Raw genomic sequence first — 27,301 nt, 5'->3', positions numbered from 1 at the left:
TCCTCCCAGGATCTTGAATATGTTTCTTTTTTTATTTTCCAGAATTTAGATCTTGGGTGCAGAATTGGTAGAATGACAAGAAAGCCAAAAGATTATGTTAAGAGGAAACAGACACAGTTTAGTGAAAACCCACTGACCGCTACGCCTACCTTCATGCCTCCAGCTTCCATCCCGGACACACCACACGATCCATTGTCTACAGCCAAGCACTGAGGTACAACCGCATTTGCTCCAACCCCTCAGACAGAGACCAACACCTACAGGATCTTCACCAAGCATTCTCAAAACTACGATACCCACACAAGGAAATAAGGAAACAGATCAACAGAGCCAGACAATTACCCAGAAGCCTCCTGCTGCAAGAAAAGCCCAAGAAAGAAACCAACAGAACTCCACTGGCCATCACATACAGTCCTCAGCTAAAACCTCTCCAACGTATCATCATTGATCTACAACCCATCCTGGACAATGATCCCTCACTTTCACAGGCCTTGGGAGGCAGGCCAGTCCTTGCCCACAGACAACCCGCCAACCTGAAGCATACTCTCACCAGCAACTACACACCGCACCATAGTAACTCTAACGCTAACTCTAACACCATGCAACAAACCTCGATGCCAACTCTGCCCACATATCTACACCAGTGACACCATCACAGGACCTAACCAGATCCGCCACACCATCACCGGTTCATTCATCTGCACGTCCACCAATGTAATCTACGCCATTATGTGGCAGCAGTGCCCCTCTGCTATGTACATCGGCCAAACTGGACGGTCCCTACGTAAAAGGACAAATGGACACAAATCAGATATTAGGAATGGCAATATACAAAAACCTGTAGGGGAACACTTCAACCTCCCTGGACACACAATAGCAGATGTAAAGGCAGCCATCCTGCAGCAGAAAAACTTCAGGACCAGACTTCAAAGAGAAACTGCTGAGCTTCAGTTCATTTGCAAATTGGACACCATCAGCTCAGGATTAACCACAGACTGTGACTGGCTCACCAACGACAAAAACAGCGTCTCCTCCCGTGGTGTTCACACCTCAACTGCTAGAAGAGGGCCTCATCCTCCCTGATGGAACTAACCTCATTATCCTTAGCCTGATTCTTGCTTGCATATTTATACCTGCCTCTGGAAATTTCCACTACCTGCATCCGAGGAAGTGGGTATTCACCCATGGAAGCGCCTGCTCCCATACGTCTGTTAGTCTCTAAGGTGCCACTGGACTCTCTGCCGGTTTAATGAAAGTTAATCATAAAAAGACTGTGCTTGCCCATGACCAGAACACCGAGACTCCATGGTTCGGCTCCTAGCAATAGCCTCAGATATCCATGCAAATTGCAGTATAAAAAACAAACAGACCTTGTGCTTCCGATACATCTGCTAGTTAACGATCAAAGTTTAAGGGTCTGGCTTGTTTACAAGAGCCACTATGGGTATGTCTACACTACGGAATAAGGTCGAATTTATAGAAGTCGGTTTTTTAGAAATCGGTTTTATATATTCGAGTGTGTGTGTCCCCACAGAAAATGCTCTAAGTGCATTAAGTGCATTAACTCGGCGGAGTGCTTCCACAGTACCGAGGCTAGCGTCGACTTCCGGAGCGTTGCACTGTGGGTAGCTATCCCACAGTTCCCGCAGTCTCCGCTGCCCATTGGAATTCTGGGTTGAGATCCCAATGCCTGATGGGGCTAAAACATTGTCGCAGGTGGTTCTGGGTACATATCGTCAGGCCCCCCTTCCCTCCCTCCTTCCGTGAAAGCAAGGGCAGACAATCGTTTCGCGCCTTTTTTCCTGAGTTACCTGTGCAGACGCCATACCACGGCAAGCATGGAGCCCGCTCAGGTAACCGTCACCGTATGTCTCCTGGGTGCTGGCAGACGCGGTACGGCATTGCTACACAGTAGCAGCAACCAATTGCCTTCTGGCAGCAGACGGTGCAGTATGACTGATAGCCGTCCTCGTCATGTCCGAGGTGCTCCTGGCCGCGTCGGCTGGGAGCGCCTGGGCAGACATGGGCGCAGCGACTAAATTTGGAGTGACTTTACCAGGTCATTCTCTTTAGTCCTGCAGTCAGTCCTATTGAACCGTCTTATGGTGAGCAGGCGGGCAATACGGATTGCTAGCAGTCGTACTGTACCATTTTCTGCCGAGCAGGCAAGAGATGACGATGGCTAGCAGTCGTATTGTACCATCTTCTGCCGGGCAGGCAAGAGATGACAATGGCTAGCAGTCGTACTGTACCATCTTCTGCCGAGCAGCCATGAGATGTGGATGGCTTGCAGTCCTTCTGCACCGTCTGCTGCCAGCCAAAGATGTAAAAGATAGATGGAGTGGATCAAAACAAGAAATAGACCAGATTTGTTTTGTACTCATTTGCCTCCTCCCCCGTCTAGGGGACTCATTCCTCTAGGTCACACTGCAGTCACTCACAGAGAAGGTGCAGCGAGGTAGATCTAGCCATGTATCAATCAGAGGCCAGGCTAACCTCCTTGTTCCAATAAGAACAATAACTTAGGTGCACCATTTCTTATTGGAACCCTCCGTGAAGTCCTGCCTGAAATACTCCTTGATGTAAAGCCACCCCCTTTGTTGATTTTAGCTCCCTGAAGCCAACCCTGTAAGCCATGTCGTCAGTCGCCCCTCCCTCTGTTTCGCCGCTTGCTTGCTGTGAGCTATCTACAACCTCCTCATCATCATCATCTTCTTCGTCCCCAAAACCTGCTTCCGTGTTGCCTCCATCTCCATTGAAGGAGTCAAACAACACGGCTGGGGTAGTGGTGGCTGAACCCCCTAAAATGGCATGCAGCTCATCATAGAAGCGGCATGTTTGGGGCTCTGACCCGGAGCGGCCGTTCGCCTCTCTGGTTTTCTGGTAGGCTTGCCTCAGCTCCTTCAGTTTCACGCGGCACTGCTTCGGGTCCCTGTTATGGCCTCTGTCCTTCATGCCCTGGGAGATTTTGACAAAGGTTTTGGCATTTCGAAAACTGGAACGGAGTTCTGATAGCACGGATTCCTCTCCCCATACAGCGATCAGATTCCGTACCTCCCGTTCGGTCCATGCTGGAGCTCTTTTGCGATTCTGGGACTCCATCATGGTCACCTCTGCTGATGAGCTCTGCATGGTCACCTGCAGCTTGCCACGCTGGCCAAACAGGAAATGAGATTCAAAAGTTCGCGGTTCTTTTCCTGTCTACCTGGCCAGTGCATCTGAGTTGAGAGTGCTGTCCAGAGCGGTCAAAATGGAGCACTCTGGGATAGCTCCCAGAGGCCAATACCGTCGAATTGTGTCCACAGTACCCCAAATTCGACCCGGCAAGGCCGATTTAAGCGCTAATCCACTTGTCAGGGGTGGAGTAAGGAAATCGATTTTAAGAGCCCTTTAAGTTGAAATAAAGGGCTTCATCGTGTGGACGGGTGCAGGTTTACATCGATTTAATGCTGCTAAATTCGACCTAAAGTCCTAGTGTAGACCAGGGCTAAGTAATAATAATTAGCATTTTTAAAAGCCTGTTTATTCTGTTGCTTATAAAACCTTCGGACACTTGAAAATATCCCCCGTCTCTTCCGATTATGGTAAGCACAGCCGCGGCCAGAGCAACGTCCCAGCATCTCACTAGCTTGCACAGAGCCAGCTGCAATGTGAAACTGGCTAGAGGGATCGATGCAGCAGGACACAGGCTGAGCCTAATTGACATCCCTCTGTATGAAGGGCAGAAGGGATTTAGATGTGGAAGGGGTTGCAGTGGAGAACAGACAATGATCAAGCATGAAATGTGTGCAGAAAATACAGTCTACTAACCCTATGTGAAAGGGTCATCTGGTCCTCATCAGTGAATGAGTTTGATCCCCCTGCTTTAGTGATGATGATGATACAGATGAGTTATAGAAACAGTTCAGGTCAAATTGTGAAGGGCACAAGAGCAAACTATTTCACTGTGTAGGAAAGATAGGAAGTCTGGCAAGAGACCACCAGGAGATCTTCAATGATTTAAAGCTCAAAAAAGAGTCCTACAAAAAGGGGGAAATGGGTCAAATTACAAAGGATGAATATAAACAAACAACACAAGCACATAGAGACAAAATTAGCAAGGCCAAGGCACAAAATGAGATTAAGCTAAGGGTAACAAGAAAACATTCTACAACTACATTAGAAGCAAGAGGAAGACTAAGGACAGAGTGGGCCAATTACTAAATGAGGGGTGGGGGGAAAACAGTAACAGAAAATGTGGAAATGGCAGAGGTGCGAAATGACTTTTTTGTTTCAGTTTTCACCAAAAAGTTTAGCAGCGATCAGACACCTAACAGAGTGAATGCCAAAGAAAATGAGGTAGGCTCTGAGGCTAAAATAGGGAAAGAACAAGAGACAAGTTAGAGGTCTTCAAGTCACCAGGGCCTGATTAAATACATCCTAGAATACTCAAGAAGCTGACTGAGGAGAAAGCTGAGCCATTAGCGATTATCTTTGAAAACTCACGGAAGATGGGAGAGATCCCAAGGGAATGGAAGAGGGCAAATCTAGCGCCCATCTATAAAAAGGGGAATAAGGACAACCCGGGGAATTACAGATTCAGCTTAACTTCTGTACCCGGAAAGATAATGGAGCAAATAATCAAATCAATTTTCAAACTCCTAGAAGATAATAAGGTGATAAGTAACCGTCAGCATGGGTTTGTCAAGAACAAATCATGTCAAACCAACCTAATAACTTTCTTTGACAGGGTAACAAGCCTCCTGAATAGGGGGAAGCCATAGATGTGGTATATCTTGACTTTAGTAAGGCTTTTGTTACTGTCTTGCATGCCCTTCTCATAAATAAACTAGGGAAATATAGCCTAGATGGAGCTACTATAATGTGGGTGTATAACTGGTTAGAAAACTGTTCCCATCCAATGAAGTGAGCTGTAGCTCACAAAAGCTTATGCTCAAATAAATTGGTTAGTCTCTAAGGTGCCACAAGTACTCCTTTTCTTTTTGCAAATACAGACTAACACGGCTGTTACTCTGAAACCTGTTCCTAGAGAGTGGTTCACAGATAAGCTGGAAGGGCATATCGAGAGGGGTCCTGCAGGGATTGGTCCTGGGTCTGGTTCTGGTCAGTATCTTCAATGATTTGGATAATTGCATAGAAAGTACACTTATAAAGTTTGCAGATGATACCATGCTGGGAGGGGTTGCAAGTGCTTTGGAGGACAGGACTAAAATTCAAAATGATCTGGGCAAACTGGAGAAATGATCTGAAGTAAATAGGATGACATTCAATAAGGACAAATGCAAAGTACTCCGCTTATGAAAGAACAATCAGTTCCACACATACAAAATGGGAAATAACTGTCTAGGAAGGAGTACTGTGGAAAGAAATCTGGGGGTCATAGCGGATCACAAGCTAAATATGAGTCAACAGTGTAACACTGGCAAAAAAAGCAAACATAATTCTGGGATGTATTAGCAGGAGTGTTGTAAGCAAGACACAAAAAGTAATTCTTCTGCTCTACTCCATGCTGATTAGGCCTCAATTGGAGTATTGTGTCCAGTTCTGGGTGCCACATTTCAAGAAAGATGTGGACAAATTGGAGAGAGTCCAGAGAAGAGCAACAAAAATGATTAAAGGTCTAGAAAACATGACCTACGAGGGAGGATTGAAAGAAAATGGGTTTGTTTAGTCTGGAGAAGAGAAGGGGAGGCGGAGGGGGGAGACGACATGATAAGTTTCAAATACATAAAATGTTGTTACAAGGAGGAAGGAAAAAAATTGTTCTTCTTAACCTTTGAGGATAAAAGCAATGGGTTTAAATTGCATCAAGGAAGGTTTAGGTTGGACATCAGGAAAACTTCCTAACCATCACAGTGGCTAAGCACTGGAATAAATTGCCTAGGGAGGTTGTGGAATCTCCATCATTGGAGATTTTTAAGAGCAGGTGGGACAAACACCTATCAGGGATGGTCTAGATAATACTTAATCCTGCTTTGAGTGCAGGGGACTGGACTAGACTAGCTCTTGGGGTCCCTTCCAGTCCTACCCTTCTATGACTAATAAATCCTACTCGGCTTTGAAAACCGGCAGCACTACAAATCCTGGCTGGGGAGCATTAGCTCCTGAAGAGTGGACAAGTCTGCCAGGGTCTGGCTCCGTTGGACTCACTGGGCAGAGCTCTCAGCGTGAAGCAGCAGTGCTGAAGCCCGTGTAGCTCAGTCTAGGAGGCAGTGAGACTGCAGGGCCTACCCTGAAGGAAGAGTGAGATCCCTTGGGAGTCTGGCACACTGAAGGAGTTCCTCCAAGAGACTTCAAAAGCTGGGGGCATAGCACTGATCTTGTGGCTCCGTGACAAGTACATACACACAAGGGGACCAAATTCGGGTTGCACTGGCAACCTTAATTCTGGCCTTTCCTAACTTTTGAGTGCATGACTTTGTGACCTTAATGTGCTTTGAATGTAGTTTGTGTGTGTAATTTCCTAGGTTTTTTAAAAAAGCAATCTGAAAAAATAGAAATTCCACCATGTGCCATCATACCAGCCCCCACATGGGTTATCAGCAGGGACCTCTAGATCCACTGCACAGACCTCTGCCACTTGAGATAACAGAGTAACTGGTAGCAGTAGTAGGCTGTCATCCTCTATGTGGACCAGCACTAGAGGGGTATGGGATTTTGGCAGTGGGTTTCACAGATACTGCCGACAACAGAGGAATGGTGGGTTCCACTTCAGCCTCTGGATGAGAGTGTTCTTGTTCCTAGACCCCTCAAGCTTGATCCCTTCTGCCCCATCCCCTCCAACCTGTCCCTGTCTCCTACTCACCTCCTATGTCTTCATTCCAGTCCCATTCTTTTTGCCTACACCATCCCAGTCTCCACTCCTTAGGCTTCTCATCCCAGGCCCAGTCTCCTTGCCCAGCCAGTTTTAGTCTCTCCATCCCTGGCTCCTCGTTCCCAGTCGTCTTTCCCTTTCACCCCCACTTCCACACCACACTGGCTTCCAATTCCAGGGTCCTGCCCAGGCTCCTCTTCAAATCTCAGACTCCATCCTCCTTGTCCTAGTCTCTTTGTCCAGCCAGCCCCAGTTCTCCCCAAAAAACTCATCAGACTGGCATCCTCTCCCCCACAGTACCCCCCATTTCCCTTGGACTGCCAGTCCCACACTTCCCCTCCCCCAACTCCCAGTTGCAGTCTTTTTCCCATCCCCCAGAGGCTCCTTGTCCCAATCCACCCCCCAGATCATAGACTATCAGGGTTGGAAGGGACCTCAGGAGATCATCTAGTCCAACCCCCTGCTCAGAGCAGGACCAATCCCCATTTTTGCCCCAGATCCCTAAATGGCCCCCTCAGGGATTGAACTCACAACCCTGGGTTTTGCAGGCCAATGCTCAAACCACTGAACTATCCCTCCCCACCCTAGGTCCAGCTTTTGTCTTCTCTGCATTTAAGTATAGTGGCTTCCTTCTCCATGCCTGGCCCAGCAGTCACCCTGCTCTCAGTTCCAGCGTCTGCAGCCATCCCAGCCTGCAGCAACCTGGAGCAGCAGCAATTGCAAGTCAGCAAAGACTCTTAGGCAAAGTAAGCAGTCATGGGATAAGAGGGAAGGTCGCCTCATGGATCAGTAACTGGTTAAAAGACAGGAAACAAAGGGTAGGACTAAATGGTCCGTTTTCAGAATGGAGAGAGGTAAATGGTAATGTCCCCCAGGGGTCTGTACTGGGTCCAGTCCTATTCAACATATTCATAAATGATCTGGAAAAAGGGGTAAACAGTGAGGTGGCAAAATTTGCAGATGATACAAAATTACTCAAGATAGTTAAGTCCCAGGCAGACTGCGAAGAGTTACAAAGGGATCTCACAAAACTGGGTGACTGGGCAACAAAATGGCAGATGAAATTCAATGTTAAATGCACGTGGCAAAATATAATCCCAACTATACATACAAAATGATGGGGCCTAAATTAGCTGTTACCCATGAAGAAAGAGATCTTTGAGTCACTTGCAGTACTCTGGAAGCTGTACTGCAAATGTATAAAAATCCTTCTCACTGTGCCTGTATCATCCTGAACTGCAGAATGCTGATTCTCCAGCTTCAGGAGTCTTAAAAATGATCTCCAGTCATCAATGGGACAGACACAACTGAATAGTGTAGCTGTCCTTAACATGTATCTAGACCAGAGGTGGGCAAACTATGGCCAGTGGGCCACATCTGGCCTGCAGGACTGTCCTGCCCAGCCCCTGAGCTCCTGGCCCGGGAGGCTTGCCCCCAGCCCCTCCCACACTGTTCTTCCTCCCACGCAGTCAGGCTGCCACGCGGGCAGCGGGACTGCGAGCTCCTGCCGCTCTGAGCGGCATGGTAAGGGGGTGGCGGTGGGGGAGGGTCCTGGGGGGCACTCAGGGGACAGGGGGCTGTTAGGGGCAGGGAGTTCTGGGGGGCAGTCAGGGGACAGGGAGCCTGGGGGCGGTTGGATGGGGCAGAGGTTCTGGGGCAGTCAGGGGTCGGGGAACAGGGAGGGTTGGATAGGGCGTGGGAGACCCGGGGGGCCTGTCAGGGGGCAGGGGTGTGGATAGGTTGGGGCAGTCAGGGTACAGGGAGTGGGGGGGGTTAGATAAGGGGTGGGATTCTGGGGGGGGGGGCAGTTTGGGGCAGAGGGGTCCCAGGAGGGGGCGGTCAGGGGACAAGGAGCAGGGGGGGTTGGGAAGTGGAAGGGGGTGAATAGGGGGCAGGGGCCAGGCTGTTTGGGGGGCACAGCCTTCTCTACCCAGCCCTCCATACAGTTTCGCACCCCAGTGTGGCCTTCGGGCCAAAAAGTTTGCCCACCCCTGATGTAGATCATACCCGGGAACTAGATGTAAATAAGATTGCTGATAGCTTCATCCAGAAAGCTAGTGAGATAATGTTTTTAAACTGGGACGTTAATGAAGACAGCTTGTAGGTGATTGCAATTATTTTAATATACTGTAATTCATAATGTAATTACGTAATTCATAACAATTTAATCATTATTAAAATAAAGGTACCAATGACAGACACATTCAATCACTAGAATATGAAAGAAGTGTATAAATATGCTGAAAACTGCCCCAAACTGGCAGAGCACCCCTCAGCCCCAAAATACACACACACCTCTTCAAAAGCACCCACAGGCAAAAACAAAAGTGTCTCTATGTTGCATGCTATCCCTCTGTTAATGCAACCCAAGACTGCATTTGCTTTTTTTGCTACCAGCATTGCACTGTTGACTCATGTTGAGATGTCTGATGAAGGAATAACAGATGGAGGAGTCTGAACAGAGGTAGAAAGGTCAATTAGTTAAAATAATATTCAGAAGTGATCTCAGAAGTGATAGACTAATTTTAATAAATGTTAAGATTCATTTGTTATTCACCTGTAAAATTCAACTGGATCTTTACACATGAGCATAAATCACACTTTATTTTTGCACTAACTAGTCTTCACAGTATAAAGCTGTACTTCTTTCAGTGATGCGTTCATAGTAACCCCAGTCCACAGTGACAACACGATGATCACTTAGTGAACCAGTCTAGTTGATCTGCCCTGTTTTATGTTGAAGCCGGTAATGGCATTTATAAAGATTGGCTAGTGTGCTAATTGGAGAAAACCACAGGACTAAAAATTGACATTTAAAAAGTGAAAAATAGTGGAAATATCAGAATAGTCTGAAACATGTTTCCATTTTTCTGATAGCAAACATATTTGTTCCGAGGAGTAAGACCTAAAACGTGACTGCTGCATATTCAAGTTTTAAAGTGTGAAAAATGTTTTAATTTTAAATGTAAAGGTATGGACACACAAATATTACATGACGATGATGTTTATTTTGGATGGTAGTTAAGATCCAGATGGAGGAGGCCTGAAGAAAAAAGAAGGGGGGTGGGACACAAACATCAAGTTAGGAGACAGCAGCCGTGAGCTGTAGGTAACATGCATATATTAGTAACCATATGGTTGTACACTCCCTATGTGACAGTGATTCAGACCACACCATTAAAGAAAAACACATCACACGTTTACAGAGGAGCCAGCTGCCTAGTCACTAATGTTAATTCTTATGTTTTGCCTGAAGGGAAAAAGCACTTCAGTACGTGTTTTATTTTGGTTATAACTGGTTTACTCTCCACGCCATGGAAAACCCCTCGCGTAGCTTGAGTATAAGAGTTGTCAGGGTTGAAAGTAAAATGGAGCTCTTACCGGTACGGGGCCAGCTCTGGCTCCCCCGGAAGGGGCGGGGCCTCGGGCAGAAGAGGCGGGGCTGGGATCAGCATCCCCCAGCCAGCCCATCTGCGCTGCCTGGCCCGCGTCGCCCAGGGCTCCAGCAGCAATTTAAAGGGCCTGGGGCTGCGGCAGCGGCGGCCGGAGCCTTGGGCCCTTTTAAATTGAGGCCCTGGGCAGCTACTTCTTTTGCTCCTTCCCCCTTTCCCCCCGTGGGCAGCCAGGGGGGGCAAAAGGGGCAACGACATTAAAGCGCTGCCACGGTAGTGCTTTAACGTCGCTGTCCCTTTTGCACCCCCTATCGGTGGCCCTGCTGGGTCGTCGCTGCCCCTTTTGCACCCCTCATCGGCGGCCCTGCCGGTAAGGGCCGCCAATGGGGGGGCGCAAAAGGGGCAGGAATGTTAAAGTGCTGCTGCGGCAGCACTTTAAGCAGGGTCCTTAAAGCGCTTTAAAGTCAACAGTAGGGCCAATACTGGCGGCTCCTTTTTACCAGTACTCCGTACCGGCCCGCACCACCTTGCTTTCAACCCGAGAGTCCTCTCTCTCTTGGCTTTGGTAAGCAGGGGTGAGCATTTCCATCTGGCACAAACAATCCCCCTGCCCCAAACTTTGTACAGAGGCCTGGAGAATGTCAGCCCAGCTCCAGCAAAAACAGGTCGGGGCACCCGTTGGAGGGCAGCAGAGTGAACCCATAACAAGGCTGCTTCTACAAGCCACAGATGTGGGGGCTGGTGTATCCGGGCAATGACGATGTGGATTTAAGACCTTCCCTCCCTCAAAATCCAGTGACAAACTTTCTCTTATAGCAAGAGATGCTTGGCACTGCTTATGGGAGCAAACTGCACCTCCATGAATCTCATGATTCATGTGTACTGCTCTAGCTTAGACCCACCGACCAGGTGTGGTTTGTAAGGTCTTTGGGGCAGGGACTGTCATGTACTGTATGTTTGTTCAGTGAAGAGCACAATGCGGCCCTGACCCAACTGGACTCTAGCCCTTACAGCAATATAAATGGTACATAGGACATTACACTACCTGGGTATCGCATGGGCATGCTCCACCATGGGCACCACCTCTAGGGCACAGTAGACTGTGGGTATTTGGTGTCTGAGTTGGCTATGCCCAGGGAATCCTCAGGGCCAGATTCAGCTCCTCTGTGCCACCTGGGTGGTTCAAAGGGGCTTGAATCAGGCCCTAGGTACTTAGAACAGGAAGAGAGACATCCTCTCTCTGACTGGAACAAAGTTTTACTTCTATCACCCCACAGGGATGCTGTGAAGGGCTTGGAGATCCACAGATAAAAGGCACTGGCCAGAGACCATATAAACTATTATCGCCACGAATGGGCCCTGCACTGGGGCAGTGTCCCTGTGACATGAGCATATTGCAGTATAAGAGTCACTGCCGTAAGAGTGATGCAACAAATGTAATGAGTTACGGATGCCAACATCTAATGAACTGCCAAGCATATTTTACTTAGAATACAGCGCGAGTCACTTAACCAGCTTCCATCTGGCATACAGACTATGTTAGACAAATGGGTTTACTAATGGGACATCGCTGTGGACAGATTCGTTTGCTAATGGCTAAATGTAACTTGGCAGTGTAGAGTCAAAGGACACCCACCTGTGGGCAGGGAGCAGGCCTGATGGAACCCCAGTCTCAGGTGTGAGTATTCATGTACTGGCTTCCAATAATACCAGCGCACGCCACACAGAGCGCCCCCAGGGCTTTGAAGAGGGTGGCTCGTGAAACCCAAACAGCGTCTTCTGGCAAAGAAAATGTTATGAAAAATTGTAAAAAAAAAAAAAATTCTATACATATACTTTTTTCAGTGTATAAGGACAGGCCCCACCTCAAGTCCATTGAACCTTTACAGTCAATTCCCATTCTCAGATATAATCAACAAACAGAACCACACAGATTGCCACCCAAACTAATAGCCTGCCCAAAGTCTCAGTACCAGGAGCTCTCAGCTCACCCCTTCTTCTCGCTGCCTGGGGAAAGAGAAGGGGCTTGGCAACATGTGGGGAAGATTAACAAAGCCGGGATCTGGTGCAGCAAGGGAGAAGCAATCTCCAGAGTCAAGGAGCCCTTGCTGAGCATGCCCTGCCAGCCACCTGCCCGCATCAAAAGCCAGGGAACTCCTGCTGCAGCTTGGCTGTTGACTGCAACACCATCATGATCACATGAGGAAAGAAGCCTCAGGTAACTGGGTCCAAAACCACTCAGAGCTTTAGAGCTGAAAACCAGCTCCTCAATCTGCATGTGTAAAGCATCAAGCAGACTGTTGAGAACCCAGAGCTTAGTGTTCTATCCCCTTGGTATGAAGCTCCACTACAAACAATCTGGCAGCAATGTTTAGCACCAGTTTCAGTTTCCACGTTTCCTTAGGAGGCAGCCCCACAAAGAGCATGTTACAGCAGCCTAATCTAGAGATCACAAAGGTACGGATAATGGCCGTGGTCTCTTCATCCAAAAGAAATGCTCACCCGCATCTTGCCAGGCATAGTTGGAAGAAACACTCTTAGCACAGCAGCTCCCTGGGAATCCATTAGCAGCCAAAGCTCTAACATGGCCTCTTAAGTTATGACCTCACTTCACAAATGACAGACACACACCCTCAATCAGCAGGGCTGACATAAGCCTCTCCACTTCCTCCTATTGCTTCCCCAAGCATCCAATAGAGCCTCCATGGACCACTGTACTCCTCTGTCCCAATGGAGCTCTCTACAATAAGGGTAAACCTTGCCTGAGCGGGAGATGGAGCTTTCTCAGGGGCTGGTCCGAGGCTGTGGAATTAACTTTTCCAGGAACTAAGTACCACCCCAGCCCTCTCCACCTTCTGCTCACAGTACAAGGAAAATGTCTTTGACTTTGCCTTCTCTAACGTCAACGTCTAGCCACATGGGTATATATTTAGTAATACAAAGACTCCAAACTAAAGCCCACTACTACACACCCTTCTCCCTGACAGGGGATGAGAGAATGGACATGTGATAGATGTAGGTCATGTGGTTTAATGTGCAGCTGGAAGGAGCTCAGATACTACTGTGATAAGTGACTAGCCCTCGTCCCAAACCCCAACCTCCTGCACACATGGGGCCTTTTGTTCTTCGGCTCCATTAGGATTTGAAGTTACATCCAATTTATCAACCGGTCAGTGCATCTTGCTGTGAACACTTATGGTGTCAAACACAAGGACAGCAGAAATGCTTCCCACTCTACAAGGCTTGGCATTATTAGTTATTTGTATTGCAATAACACCTAGGGGCTAGAATTAAAGACCCAAGTCCCACTGAGCTGGTAGCTGCCAAACCCAGAACGGAATGACAGACCTGCCCCAAGGAGTGAACCCTTTATAAACCCATGTGAACACAAAGATGACACTGTACAACACCAGGCAGTTCGCTCGTGTCAGTCAGCCACAAAATGTTAAAGCCAGCAATGTTTCCGTGGCTCAGGGCTGATGGGGCAGCTCGTCCTCCTTGCTGCAGTCAGGCAGGTTATGAAGAGAGCAGCCTTCATTGGTACTATCAGCTCCACCCCTTCCTGCTTCTGCAGCAGGAGGGCAGGAGGTGGCTGTCTGTACTGCACCGAACATTCTCCTATTCACAGGTAGGGTTGCCAACTTTCTAATTGCAGAAAACCAAACAACCTTGCCCCGCCCCCTGCTCCTTCCCCAAGGCCTCAAACCTGCTCCACCCCTTCTACTAGGTCCCGCTCCCGCAGACTTCATTCCCCCTCCCTCCATCACTTGTGGTTCCCGGCCAATGCTTGGGGCAGGGGCAGCGCGCAAAGCCCCCATAGCCCCCTCTCCACCTAGGAGCTGAACATGCTGGCCGCTTCCAGGAGCCCCACGGAGCTGGGCAGGGAGCCTACCAGCCCTCCTGCGCTGCCAACTGGACTTTTAACAGCCTGGTCAGCAGTGCTGACCAGAGCCACCAGGGTCCCTTTTTGACTGGGTGTTCCAGTCGAACACTGGACATGTGGCAACCCTATTCACAGGTCCTTTCCTTGTGATTGGTTTGGGCAGCACTTTCATACTTACAAATTCGCACTAGGGTCAAGGGCGATGGCCAACAGTCGGCCATGGGCGCACTGCTTGTTGTGGACCCACAACGGCCTCTGGTGCAGGTACTTTCAGGGAGATTGGCAGATGAGGGAGGAAGATCAACTCCACGGTGAGTGGAAGATGCAGATCTTCAGACCCAGCATGCTAGCATGCAGGCAGCCTTTGCACATTAATGTGCACAAATTAATTTATTAAGGGGATTGTCTGTGCAGTCCCACTCTCTAAGAATAAGAGTTGGTCACAATACTGGTAAATCCCAATAATTGTGGGATAACTGGGCTAAAAAAATCAATAAAAATCACAGAATTGTAAAAAGAAATTGCAATTTCATCATAAATTTCAGGCACAGTTCTACATACAAACTTGAATAATTCACGTATTTGGAGGCTGGAAAAGCAGAATTTGGCTTGAATCTTGAAATCAAGTTCATGGGAATAGTCCAATGACCTTCCTTCAACTTTACAATGGCTGGCTGAGTAACCTCTAACACCACAATCTCATCACTGTCTGGAAATCAAACCAAACACTGCCTGAAGGATCGTGGACAGAGTGCAAATAAAAGGGACAGTATTCAGTTAAAAGAAAAGGAGTACTTGTGGCACTTTAGAGACTAACCAATTTATTTGAGCATGAGCTTTCGTGAGCTACAGCTCACTTCATCGGATGCATCCGATGAAGTGAGCTGTAGCTCACGAAAGCTTATGCTCAAATAAATTGGTTAGTCTCTAGGGTGCCACAAGTACTTCTTTTCTTTTTGCGAATACAGACTAACATGGCTGTTACTCTGAAAAGTATTCAGTTAGGAGTTCTTGTTTATGGCAGTGGAGGAGGCATAGGTGTTTTGCCCAATTTATTTGACATCTTCACTAATGACCTAGGGAAAGGGGTAAACTCTCCATTTATTAAACATGCAAAGCGTATTAAACAGGGAGCTGAAGAAGCCAGGGCCACCTCCTAATAATGGTGACATTCCTACACAAAGGACACAGTCTGAGTAAACAGGCTCTTGCGCAGCCATATTCTCATGGTCTGAGACAGACAATGAAAGATAAGGGAATAGCTTTTAGTGGACCAACTTCTGCTGGGGAGCGAGACAAGCTTTGAAGATTACACAGAGCCGTTCTTCAGGTCTCAGGAACAGAATCCTCATACATCTCCTGAATGGTCCCTACATCAGGGTATGGGGCAGGAGGAGAGGCCAAGGACCTGCTTCCCCTCATGGGCCAATAGATAGACCTGCTTCCCCCATGGACCCACTGGCCACATCCTTCTCCTCTACCCATCACACTCCCTCAGGGTTTGTCATCACTAGGAAGCGTCACTCGGTTCACACACCATTGTAGCAATCGAACTAGGTAAAATGCTGAGCATGGCAGTGGGCAGCACAGACAAGGAGGCCAAGTTGTGTTCAGCAGCTTGTCAGGTGGTGGGGGGTTAGTTAACCTAGCTCTTCGTGGAGTACAGCCTCGACAAGATGACAGGATACTGAACAACCTGTTCTAGTCTACACTGATCACTCAGCATCACGTCAGCTACCTTGGCGCTTAAGACTCAAGCCGAAATACGATTCGATTACCCAACGAAAACCGGCCCTTGTTCTAGGAATCGCAGCATCCCAGAGATTCAGCCTGGCTGAGCTCTTGGCTGTTACACGGTGGGGAAAGAAACAAACAGCAGATCCTGCAAGGCAGCCCTACTGAGAGACTATGGGGTGCCAGCAGAGAGCAGCGATGGGGCAGTAAGTCCAGTGGGATTTTCAGTTCCGTGTCCAGGTTCCACTGGCACAAGTCTCAAGCACGTCCCTCGGCCCGGGATCACAGTCACTCTTTGTCGCTAGGAAAGAGAGGTCTTGGGGGAATCAGTGCTTTCTCTGAAGACGAAATTGGCTACAGTGATAACACTCCGCCCTTCCCAGCACCTTCCACCTAAGGGCATGTCTACACTTCAGCTGCTACAGGGCCACAACTACCATGCTGCAGCTGGGCCACCGGGGCACCATAGCGTAGATGCTTCCTACGTCCCCTAAAGGCTTCTTCCATGGATGTAGATAATCCATCTCTCTGAGGCAGTAGGGAGGGCGATGGGTGAACTCTTCCCGCCACCCAGCCCTGTCTACACTGGGGTTGGGTTGACCCCAGGACGGCGCTCAGGGCATCTCATTTTTCACAGCCCTGAGCAACACACGGCCACGCTGGTCTAGGTTTTATGTGTAGAGCTGGCCTGAGAGCGTGTCCCAAAGGGGCCTCAGAGCCGGGCTCGGGGGCACGACCAGGGAGAGGTCGCCAGCCCCGCGCCCCATGTCCCCGCCCCACCCTCTGCGCGCCAGGCCAGGCCAGGCCAGGCCAGGCACAGCCCCGGCAGCGCCCCGAGCCCCTGCCGGCCGAGCTCCCGCCGCACCTGGCTCTTCCCTCAGGGCCTCGCAAGCGGCTTTCTTGACCTCCAGGGCCCCCTCGGGCCGGCCGGGGCGGAACACGGCCGTGTGCACCTCGACCCGCGGCGCGGCGCCCGGCCCCGACTCCGGCGGCTGGAAGACCTCGAGGAGCAGCTCCTCCAGGCGGCGCCGCGCCTCCGCCTCCTCCTCCGGCCGGGGCTGCACGATCACCCCCACCAGGACGGCGGGCGCGCCGCGGCTCTGCTCCCGCACGCCCCGCAGCACCTCCCGCAGCCGCTCGGCCCGGCCCCGCAGCGACGGGGCGCGGCACAGGAAGAAGACGAGCTGCCCGGCCGGCGGCGCGCTGGGCGGCGCGGGGCTGGCGGCGCGGCGGGCCGCGGGCAGCACCTCGTGGGCGAAGGAGCTGAGCGCGGCCCGGGCGCGGTCCGCCTCCCACGTCTCGCCGGCCAGCAGCAGCACCTGCGTCCGCTGCACCACGGCCTGGAACTGCGCGTCCGGGCTCTCCCCGGGCTCGGCGGCGCCCGCCGGCCCCGACTGCTCCTGCCGCTCCATGGCCGCCCGCCGCTGGGCTGGGGCCGCGGGGCCACGAGCTGCGCCCCCGGCCATGTCACAATCGCACCCGGGAGGGGCGCGGCCGCTTGCCAAGGGCTCAGACTCTTCCCCTGGGGCCCCTCCATTCCCCGAGTGAAGAACACGGTCCCATTCTAACAGACAGCCCCTCTCCTACAACCCCTTTTCCCCCGTCGACCAGGTCATATTCCCCTGGCCAGTTACCTGCCCTTGGATCCCGCGGGATGGTGTGGAGCCCAGTAACTAGCCAGTTGGTGCTGCTAGGGAGCAACATAGGACAGGTCCCTCCCCATGTCGTCAGCGAGAGACTGACCTTGGATCCCCAGCTCATCACTAGGGCAGCCCCCTTTACAGTCCCTACCCTAGCTGTGATTTAACACCAGTCCCCTGTCCTACAGGCTCCGGACTGTACAGCTTCCCAAGAGAAGACACATTTGGACAAGAGGCTGTGACAAGATTATTAAATGTGTTAAAAAGGAAAACTTTCCACCCTAGAGATTTTCTGTCGCACTGGAGCCTAAGCGCTGCACAAAACTAAAGTGGACAAAAACCCCAAAGAAACCGGGGATTTTCCTCTCTCCAGCTGGTGCTACCCCAAAGGTACTGCAGCTTTACCCTTAGCTTAGGCTCAGTCTGATCTCTTTGGAGAATGAGCTCCTGCCACTGAGAATACTTTGTTCCCCAAGCCTGACCTCGGGAAGCACAGCTGTCCTGGGGAGTTGTGAAGCCTGAGGTGATCTCTGACATAATCAAGCCCCTGTTCACTGGGAGTAGGAGCTGAGCTCTGCTCTGAAATGAACAGGGACTGGAGTCCAACCCAGTGTTCACCTCAGTCTTTATTGCTAATGCTATAAGCAGCCTTGTTGCACAGGTAGGCGAGCTACAATACTATTGGTTTTACCACAGAGCCCAAGTCAAGGAGCAGCCCCCCCGTGCTAGGCCTGGTGCAAACACACAGCAAAAGAGCAGCTAAATCGGGGTTCTCAACCTTTTCCTTACTGAGCCCCCCCGCTATAAAAGCTCCCCAGCCCAGCTGTGCCACACCCTGTTTTTCTGCATATAAAAGCCAGGACCAGCGTTAAAGGGTAGCAAGCAGGGCAGTTGCCCGGAGCCTCATGACACAGGGGCCACCGCAAAGCTAAGTTGTTCAGGCTTGAGCTTCAACCTTCGGTGGAGGGGCTCAAGGCCATGGGCTGCAGTCCTGCACCGTGGGGCTTTGGCTTTCTGCCCTGGGCCCTAGCAAGTCTAATGCCAGCCACGCTTGGCAGACCCCCTGAAACCTGGCCCCAGCCCCCTGGTTAAGATCCACTGAGCTAAATCATCCTGTGAAAGGATTGGGTGAAGCCCCTCGGCCAGGCAAAAATTATCTGTTCCCCTCTGCTGCAGCAATCTGCTTATCCAGGAAGGGGGGGGCTTAGACTAGCAAGACTCCAAGGTTTTGCACCACCTTTACCATCTGTGGTCTGATGCCCTCAGTCATTGCCAATTTCCTCAAAATGTTTCCACTTTTCTACTATCAGCACCACTTCTGCCTTTCCCAGATTGAGCTGGCCACTGTGTTTTATCCATCAGCTGCTTTCTTCCCAGCATTGGGATAGCCTGCATTGGTGTAGACTGTATCAGCAGAGAAGAGGTGTCAATCTCTCCAGTCTCTTATGTGGATCTTGGCTAGGATGGGAGAGAGCACTGAGTCATGTGGTACTCCCTGTGGTCAGGGTTTTGGTGGTAGGGAGTGTGGGTCCCCTCAGCATCAATGCCTGCAGTGGGGTCTAGCAGAATCAGCTGAGAGGTAGGTTTGCTGTCAGTAGCCAGAAGAAGGTTTTCCATCAGCGAGGCCAGTTGTGTGCTGTGTCCTGGCCTGAAACATGGTGATGAGTCTAGAATGTTGGCAGAGAACACCATGGCCCCAGTAGCCACGGAGAAAGTGGTCTTTAGACCTGGAGCAGTAATTGGAAAGATCTTTGCTGCGTGTAGGCTTCTAGGACTGCATTCTTGGTATCTGGTAACTCCTTTGATGGACATGGATCTCAATTATGAAGAGGACCAGCCAGGTGTCCTTTGCCGGACTTCGCCAGACATTCCTTCTTCAGAGTCTCCACAGACTCTGAATGGGTAACTGGCCCAAACACCACCAGAAAAGTCTTGGGCAACTTAAATACAAGGGGGTTGCTGCTCTTCCAATATTACATACATGTAATTCAACACACAGAGGTGCCTGTGTCTGCAGTTATCTAGAGACCACGACACACATTCATCAACCAGCAGACACAGACTTAGCTTCATTTATCCCTACGCACTCACCTGCACGCCCACACCTCCGAAAGGGCATCCGCCTGTTCTCGGCCGCCCCCAGTCCGGCCTGCGGTGCGGACTCTATCCTGGGCAGGGGGGGAACAACCCTTCCAGCAGGAGGCAGAGCGGCTCGGGGGCTGCCGCCGGCAGGAGGCACCAATAACCCCTGCGAGCCTGCAGCAGCTCTCAGCTATTGGGAGCCGACCCGGCCGGGCAGGAGCTGGCTGCCCTGGGCTCGCCCGCCGGAGGCAGCGCGGCCGGAGCCACCCTACAGACTGGGGCCGCGCCCCTCCCGGGTGCGATTGTGACATGGCCGGGGGCGCAGCTCGTGGCCCCGCGGCCCCAGCCCAGCGGCGGGCGGCCATGGAGCGGCAGGAGCAGTCGGGGCCGGCGGGCGCCGCCGAGCCCGGGGAGAGCCCGGACGCGCAGTTCCAGGCCGTGGTGCAGCGGACGCAGGTGCTGCTGCTGGCCGGCGAGACGTGGGAGGCGGACCGCGCCCGGGCCGCGCTCAGCTCCTTCGCCCACGAGGTGCTGCCCGCGGCCCGCCGCGCCGCCAGCCCCGCGCCGCCCAGCGCGCCGCCGGCCGGGCAGCTCGTCTTCTTCCTGTGCCGCGCCCCGTCGCTGCGGGGCCGGGCCGAGCGGCTGCGGGAGGTGCTGCGGGGCGTGCGGGAGCAGAGCCGCGGCGCGCCCGCCGTCCTGGTGGGGGTGATCGTGCAGCCCCGGCCGGAGGAGGAGGCGGAGGCGCGGCGCCGCCTGGAGGAGCTGCTCCTCGAGGTCTTCCAGCCGCCGGAGTCGGGGCCGGGCGCCGCGCCGCGGGTCGAGGTGCACACGGCCGTGTTCCGCCCCGGCCGGCCCGAGGGGGCCCTGGAGGTCAAGAAAGCCGCTTGCGAGGCCCTGAGGGAAGAGCCAGGTGCGGCGGGAGCTCGGCCGGCAGGGGCTCGGGGCGCTGCCGGGGCTGTGCCTGGCCTGGCCTGGCCTGGCCTGGCGCGCAGAGGGTGGGGCGGGGACATGGGGCGCGGGGCTGGCGACCTCTCCCTGGTCGTGCCCCCGAGCCCGGCTCTGAGGCCCCTTTGGGACACGCTCTCAGGCCAGCTCTACACATAAAACCTAGACCAGCGTGGCCGTGTGTTGCTCAGGGCTGTGAAAAATGAGATGCCCTGAGCGCCGTCCTGGGGTCAACCCAACCCCAGTGTAGACAGGGCTGGGTGGCGGGAAGAGTTCACCCATCGCCCTCCCTACTGCCTCAGAGAGATGGATTATCTACATCCATGGAAGAAGCCTTTAGGGGACGTAGGAAGCATCTACGCTATGGTGCCCCGGTGGCCCAGCTGCAGCATGGTAGTTGTGGCCCTGTAGCAGCTGAAGTGTAGACATGCCCTTAGGTGGAAGGTGCTGGGAAGGGCGGAGTGTTATCACTGTAGCCAATTTCGTCTTCAGAGAAAGCACTGATTCCCCCAAGACCTCTCTTTCCTAGCGACAAAGAGTGACTGTGATCCCGGGCCGAGGGACGTGCTTGAGACTTGTGCCAGTGGAACCTGGACACGGAACTGAAAATCCCACTGGACTTACTGCCCCATCGCTGCTCTCTGCTGGCACCCCATAGTCTCTCAGTAGGGCTGCCTTGCAGGATCTGCTGTTTGTTTCTTTCCCCACCGTGTAACAGCCAAGAGCTCAGCCAGGCTGAATCTCTGGGATGCTGCGATTCCTAGAACAAGGGCCGGTTTTCGTTGGGTAATCGAATCGTATTTCGGCTTGAGTCTTAAGCGCCAAGGTAGCTGACGTGATGCTGAGTGATCAGTGTAGACTAGAACAGGTTGTTCAGTATCCTGTCATCTTGTCGAGGCTGTACTCCACGAAGAGCTAGGTTAACTAACCCCCCACCACCTGACAAGCTGCTGAACACAACTTGGCCTCCTTGTCTGTGCTGCCCACTGCCATGCTCAGCATTTTACCTAGTTCGATTGCTACAATGGTGTGTGAACCGAGTGACGCTTCCTAGTGATGACAAACCCTGAGGGAGTGTGATGGGTAGAGGAGAAGGATGTGGCCAGTGGGTCCATGGGGGAAGCAGGTCTATCTATTGGCCCATGAGGGGAAGCAGGTCCTTGGCCTCTCCTCCTGCCCCATACCCTGATGTAGTGACTACTCAGGAGATGTGTTCTGGCTGCTGTGAACTGGGATGTGAGGATTCTGTTCCTCGGACCCATGAGAATATGGCTGAGCAAGAGCCTGTTTACTCAAGCTGTGTCCTTTGTGTAGGAATGTCACCACTGGGACGTGGTCCTGGCCTACCAGCTCCCCATTTATTATGCTCTGCCCCTTTCCCCATGTCATTAATGAAGAAGTTAAACACCCAAGCCTCTGGCACCGCCATAAACCCCAACTCCTAACTGAATACTGTTCCTTTTATCATTGCTCTTTGTTCATGGTCTTTCAGGCAGTGTTTGGTTTGATTTCAAGATAGTGATGGGGAGTCTGAGATTGTGACATTAGAGGTCACTCAGCTAGTAAGGTTGGAGCGAGGTCATAGGAATACTATCAAAAGCTTGATTGCTAGACTGCAGGCAAGCCTTGATTTTTCCAGACTCCAAATATATATATTATTCAAAATTATTATGTAGTCCTGTGCCCGAAATTCACGATGAAACTGAAACGTCTCTTTGCAGCCCCCTAATTTTACTGAGTTTTATTTCTAATTTTCCCACAAGACCTTTTATATTGGGGTTTACCACTATTGTGACCAACTCTCATTCTTACTGAGCGGGACTGTGACTGGGGTAAATCAGACATCCCAGATTTGGCTGTAGTTAATTTGCACACAGTTTAAAGGAGTGTCACAACTGGTAGGAAAAGCATGTTGGCACCAGAGGAATTTAGACTCCTTTGTTGACCGCATAGATGTGAAGCAGGGCCGCCTTCTGTCTAGTTGGCAGTGGCTTTTTAACCATATGTGCTTTTTAAACATGTTACGTATGCTTGCCAGTTGTTGGTGTATTTGTATTACAGCTGAGTACTGAAACATCCACTGAATATATGTATAATCCCTTACAATATAATGGGCTGTGTCCCAGCTCTAGGCCATGGAGGGGGCTGTGCACCAGGGTGAGGTGAGGCAAGGTGGTGTATTGTGACATAGCAAGAAAGTGTAATTTGTGATTCCTTCAGTATTAGGCAAGCAGAGGGCAGGAGAGTTCATGCTAACAGGACATGGACAGTGAGGTGCAGATGTCAGAGAACCCCCCTGCTGCTGCCACTGGCGAGCAGATCCTAAAGGATTTCCAGGTTCTGATAGAGAAGGTTGGGGGGAAGCCAGAGGTGCTGCTGGTTGGAGAGTCTCAGGAGGGAAAAGACACTCGGGCTCTGATGGCAGCTTTTGTCCAAGAATTGTTCCCGGATGCCTGCAAACCAGGAGTCAGTCCAGCAATGGCTGTGACACAGACACAGTCAGAGGCCAAGCCCGGTGCTAGCAACAGTCAATCCCAACTCATCTTCTTCCTGTGCCGAGCTTCCTCCCTGCGGGGCAAGCAGACCGAGATCCAGAAGATCTTGAAGGAAGTGAAGAAGTTTAGCCGCAGAGCCCCAGCTGCCCTGGTGGGAGTCATCGTGCAGCCCAAGAAGGAAGAGGAGACAGAGGCCCGGAAGCTGATGGAGAGCGTGCTCCAGGGTGCCTTTCCTAGACAGCCGCATAAACGGGACAAGCGCGGTAGGAAGCGGGGCCAGGCGCTGGAGCTGGAGGAGGTGCAGGTGGAGGTGGAAGTTTTCATTCCAGGCCGGCCACGGGGGAAACTGGCCATCATGAAAGCCGCCTGCCGAGCTTCTGAGGCCCTGCAGCAGCGCACATCCACAGATGTGAAGCGGGATGGTATGGACGGATGGGGGGGAAGCCAGGGAGCACGCGGGGGCAGTGGATGGAGGAGTGAAGTACATAGTATGCAAGTGGGGAGACATTGGATGGCAGGACGAGGAAGCTGGGCATTTGGGGCTTCCGGTCACGACCATTTTATTGTTGTTGGTTGTTGTTGTTTTTTAACTGACTGAAGATGGGGGAGAGCGCTATGTGAATAATAAATGTGGGCTCTTTATAGCTCTTCTATAGCTGATTAATGTGTGGGGTAGGTGTTCCCAGCATGCCACTGTGGGCTGCTTGGGTCAGGGTCTGTAAAGCGCCCAGCACATTTTCAGGTGCCATGTAAATAATAATGACCCTGCCACACCACCTAGGCTCTAGGCCTCTTTGGGAGCTGTGTGCCCCCTCAGAGAGAAATGATTCAAGGGACGGGACTCCCACTCTCCCTTGGGAGAACAGTCTGGATTCTGCCATGGTTAGACCAGAACAGTGGGTCTGGCAAAGAACCTTCTGCTTCAGAAGGCATCTTGCTGCTGCTTTGGTATTGATAATGCAACAGGAGGCTGGGGCCTTGTGACGTTCCCCTGGTGTTATCTGGACTGGAGATCTGCTAGGTCACTCCAATCCTTGACTCTGGGAGCCAGCCTTACCCTGCTCTGCTGTGAGAACCCCCACTCCTGGGCTGTTCACACACAGCCTCTGGCATGTCAGCTGCTCCCAGCTACGTGAGTGAGCACTTTTGGCCAGCTGCTGCTTGGATTGTGCAATCGAATGACATTAGCCAATATCTCTGTTCCCAGACACAACCCTAGAAACCTCCGTCTTGCAGTGTCTGGTCATGCCTGCTGGACGCTGCAAGCTTATATGAGTTCGTCAATTTAACAAAGAAATTTATATGTACCAGGCTTGTTATCCCAAGAGGAGTCTCTGACGCGCTTCCAACCAAACGCACTGCTTCAGGTAGAATAAACAAACAGATTTATTAACGACAAAGATAGATTTTAAGTGATTATAAGTCAAAGCACAAGAAGTCAGATTTGGTTGAATGAAATAAAAGCAAAACGCATTCTAAGCAGATCTTAACACTTCTAGTGCCCTGACAAACTTAGATGCTTCTCACCACAGGCTGGCTGACTGCCCTCCCCTTTGATCAGCGCTTCAGTCGCTTGGTGGTGTCTGTAGATGGAGGTGGAAGAGAGAGGAAGAGCATGGCAAACGTCTCTCCCTTTTATCATGTTCTTTCTTCCCTCTTGGCTTTGCCCCCCCTCCCTTCACAGTCAGGTGAGCATTACCTCATCGCAGTCCCAAACTGACCAAAGGAAGGGGAGTGACTCACTCGAGAGTCCAAGAGATCCTTTGTTGCTGCCTAGGCCAGCGTCCTTTGTTCCGGTGAGGCTGGGCTGGGTTTCTTCCGTACATGCCTTGATGAGGTGTGAACTGCCCCTCTGCTCTTAGAGAGTTTTTGCCTGGGCTTGCTTTAAGCCATGAGGACACATTGTCAGCTTCATAACTATATACATGAAATTATAACCTGTAACATTACTGTAACAACAATTACTATAACAACTATGCGCAGTGCATCATGAGCCTTCTGAAGACACCCGACATGACAAACTTTGCATTGGATACCACAAAATCATTTTATAAGGATGAACATGGGTGTTCCCATGAGGTACAGAACGTCACAGGCCTGTCATGGTGCTCTAAAGTCAGTTCTCGTTGCTCTGAATGTTCAGTAGAACCCCTGAGTTACAAACACCTCGGGAATGGAGGTTGTGCGTAACTCTGAAATGTTCCTAACTCTGAACAAAACATTTTGGTTCTTTCAAAAGTTTACAACTGAACATTGACTTAATACAGCTTTGAAACTTTACTGTGCAGAAGAAAAATGCTGCTGTCCCTTTATTTTTTTAGTAGTTTACGTTTAACACGGTACTGTACTGTATTCACCTTTTTTTCGGGTCTCTGCTGCTGCCTGATTGTGTACTTCCAGTTCTGGTTTGTAACTCTCGTGTTCGTAACTGAGGTTCTACTGTATCTGCTGAGGCAGCCTTCATAGCTTCCCTGTCTTCCCCTCCCCACCATTGCTGCATGTGCTGTAAGCCCCTGGAACTGGGTCATTGTTAGCCGATGGCCAGGGATGTTTGGTGAGGTGCCAGCTATGCCCGTTTATACCATCCGTGACTTTAACCGCTAGGACGCACTGTCCCTTCGCGGCGGGCAGCCCGGGCTAGGCTGACGGATGCCCCAAGGTCCTAACCACCCGTGACTTTAACTGCTAGAGCTCAGAGCTCCTTCGCAGCGGGCAGTCAACACTGACTGACAGGTGCCCCAATGGCAGCACTAAGAGCCTCTCCACACCCGTGACTTTAACTGCTAGAGCTCAGAGCTCCTTCGCAGCGGGCAGTCAGGATTGACTGACAGGTGCCCCAAGAGTTTGCCCCGTGGAGGCGGCACAACTCAACGCTAGGCTCTTAGTACTCTCACCTAATGGCCAGGCTTTATAGCCAAAACGGCTGAGGTTCTTTAATTGTGTTGGCTGCTTTACAGTAAATCAGAGAAACAAGTCAGGCTTATGCATAAATGGTTACCAAAATTTATTAAACTAGATTCTGATCATGTGGTTACAAAATTGCTAGTGCCTACTTATTTAAGTGTAGAGATGTTACACACACAAACAAGTTACAAAACTGAAGCTACAATCCCAAAGAAAGAAAACAAAGTATAGAGCTCTATTTCAAAATATGTGTACACTAAAGATAGGAGATCAGGTGTGGGTGCTTCTTACCCTCCTTGCATCTCTCGATTCCAGCGGTGCCAAGCCAGGATCGGTCACTCAATTCCGCAGAAAGACGAATAAGGGACAAGGCTTAGGGACCCTCTTAGCTGCAGAAGCCTTGGGAGGCTGTCACTTATCTGACCAGCAGATAGATAGTGAAAAGCACTCAAAAATCATGGTGCTGTAGGTCCCCTACTTATACCTCTGTACTCCTTTATTCTCTTTCTCCTTTCTATGCCAAATTGGGGCTGGTCTGTCGGGGTGACGCCAGCTCTCGCAAGAGTAGTTCACACTTGCAAGGGAGAAACAATAAGTTTCGACTACTGGACACTTCTTTTATCAGGGTAAATATTTTCCCACCTAGGATGTTGGTGTGTGTGCATCATGCTGTTTTAGTAGGGGCTAAGAGCCATGTCTGTCACAGCGCCTCTGCCTGCTGTGAGCCCAATTGTTGTATACGTTCCCAGAGGCACATTGTCGCAGCACACCTGTGCTTCTCTCAGCTTCAAAGGCTGTGCTGGAATTCATGTTAAGTGCCCTGTGGTTTTTGGCTCCCGTGTGTTTCCAGCAATGCTGGTCTGAGAGGGGGGGCTGGCTGTCTGGCTACAGTCATACAGTCCCTCACCTCACAGGTCCACTGCTCTGTTAATGTAGGATTTGCTGCTGAGTGTGGGGCTGTTAGCAATACGCTGTTTGGTGCCTGCTGGGTTGGAGCATGAGGAGGGGCTGTTTGGGGTTTGAGCGAGGGATGGAGAACATAAGAACGGCCATACTGGGTCAGACCAATAGTCCATCTGGCCCAGTGTCCTGTCTTCTGAGAGTGGCCAGTGCCAGATGCTTCTGAGGGAATGAACAGAACAGGGAAATTTCGAGTGATCATCCCCTGTTGTCTAGTCCCAGCTTCTGGCAGTTGGAGATTTAGGAATGCCTGGAGCATGGGGTTGCGTCCCTGGCCATCTTGGTTAATAGCCGTTAATGGACCTATCCTCCATTAACGTATCTCATTTTTTTCTGAACCCAGTTATACTTTTGGCCTTCACAACATCCCTTGGCAAAGAGTTCCACAGGTTGACTGTGCATTGTCTGTTGAAGTACTTCCTTTTGTTTGTTTTAAACCTGCTGCCTATTAA

The 27,301-nt window shown here is 51.1% G+C and overlaps 2 protein-coding genes across 4 annotated transcripts in view; one reads left to right on the top strand and one right to left on the bottom strand.

The window, feature by feature from the left end:
- LOC142000421 (fibrinogen-like protein 1-like protein) overlaps positions 1 to 19,731 on the bottom strand; it is a 39,926-nt gene extending 20,195 nt beyond the window's left edge. Inside the window, exons 1-3 of one of the 3 annotated variants that reach the window (XR_012642240.1) lie at positions 17,458 to 19,689; positions 11,843 to 11,985; positions 9,325 to 9,857 (exon numbers count right to left, since the gene is read on the bottom strand). Coding sequence is in view for 1 of the 3 variants with exons in the window: in XM_074974679.1 (XP_074830780.1) it covers positions 19,555 to 19,582 (28 nt within the window). In the remaining 2 variants the exon portion in view is untranslated. Of the gene's footprint in view, positions 1 to 9,324; positions 9,858 to 11,842; positions 11,986 to 17,457 lie in introns of those variants that run through there. The other 2 variants (XR_012642241.1, XM_074974679.1) reach the window with 2 other exon arrangements.
- A 123-nt stretch (positions 19,732 to 19,854) lies between these two features.
- LOC142000577 (uncharacterized) lies at positions 19,855 to 23,583 on the top strand. Its single transcript, XM_074974958.1, has 2 exons — positions 19,855 to 20,455; positions 22,778 to 23,583. Exons 1-2 carry the CDS (start codon positions 19,855 to 19,857, stop codon positions 23,581 to 23,583), a joined length of 1,407 nt encoding a protein of 468 aa, XP_074831059.1.
- The last annotated feature ends 3,718 nt before the right edge of the window (positions 23,584 to 27,301 follow it).

This window comes from Natator depressus, chromosome 17 (genome assembly GCF_965152275.1).
Source record: "Natator depressus isolate rNatDep1 chromosome 17, rNatDep2.hap1, whole genome shotgun sequence".
Lineage (NCBI taxonomy): Eukaryota > Metazoa > Chordata > Testudines > Cheloniidae > Natator > Natator depressus.
The sequence above is the reverse complement of the archived record's forward strand: the minus strand, read 5'-3'. Positions and strand labels throughout refer to the sequence as shown.

What these genes read in the sequence shown, in the direction of transcription:
- LOC142000577 (XM_074974958.1), top strand. Translation starts at nt 19,855, where the DNA reads ATGGCCGGGGGCGCAGCTCGTGGCCCCGCGGCCCCAGCCCAGCGGCGG. An exon ending in GGCCCTGAGGGAAGAGCCAG is followed by an intron (nt 20,456 to 22,777) that starts GTGCGGCGGGAG and finishes TGCAGATGTCAG; the next exon opens with AGAACCCCCCTGCTGCTGCC.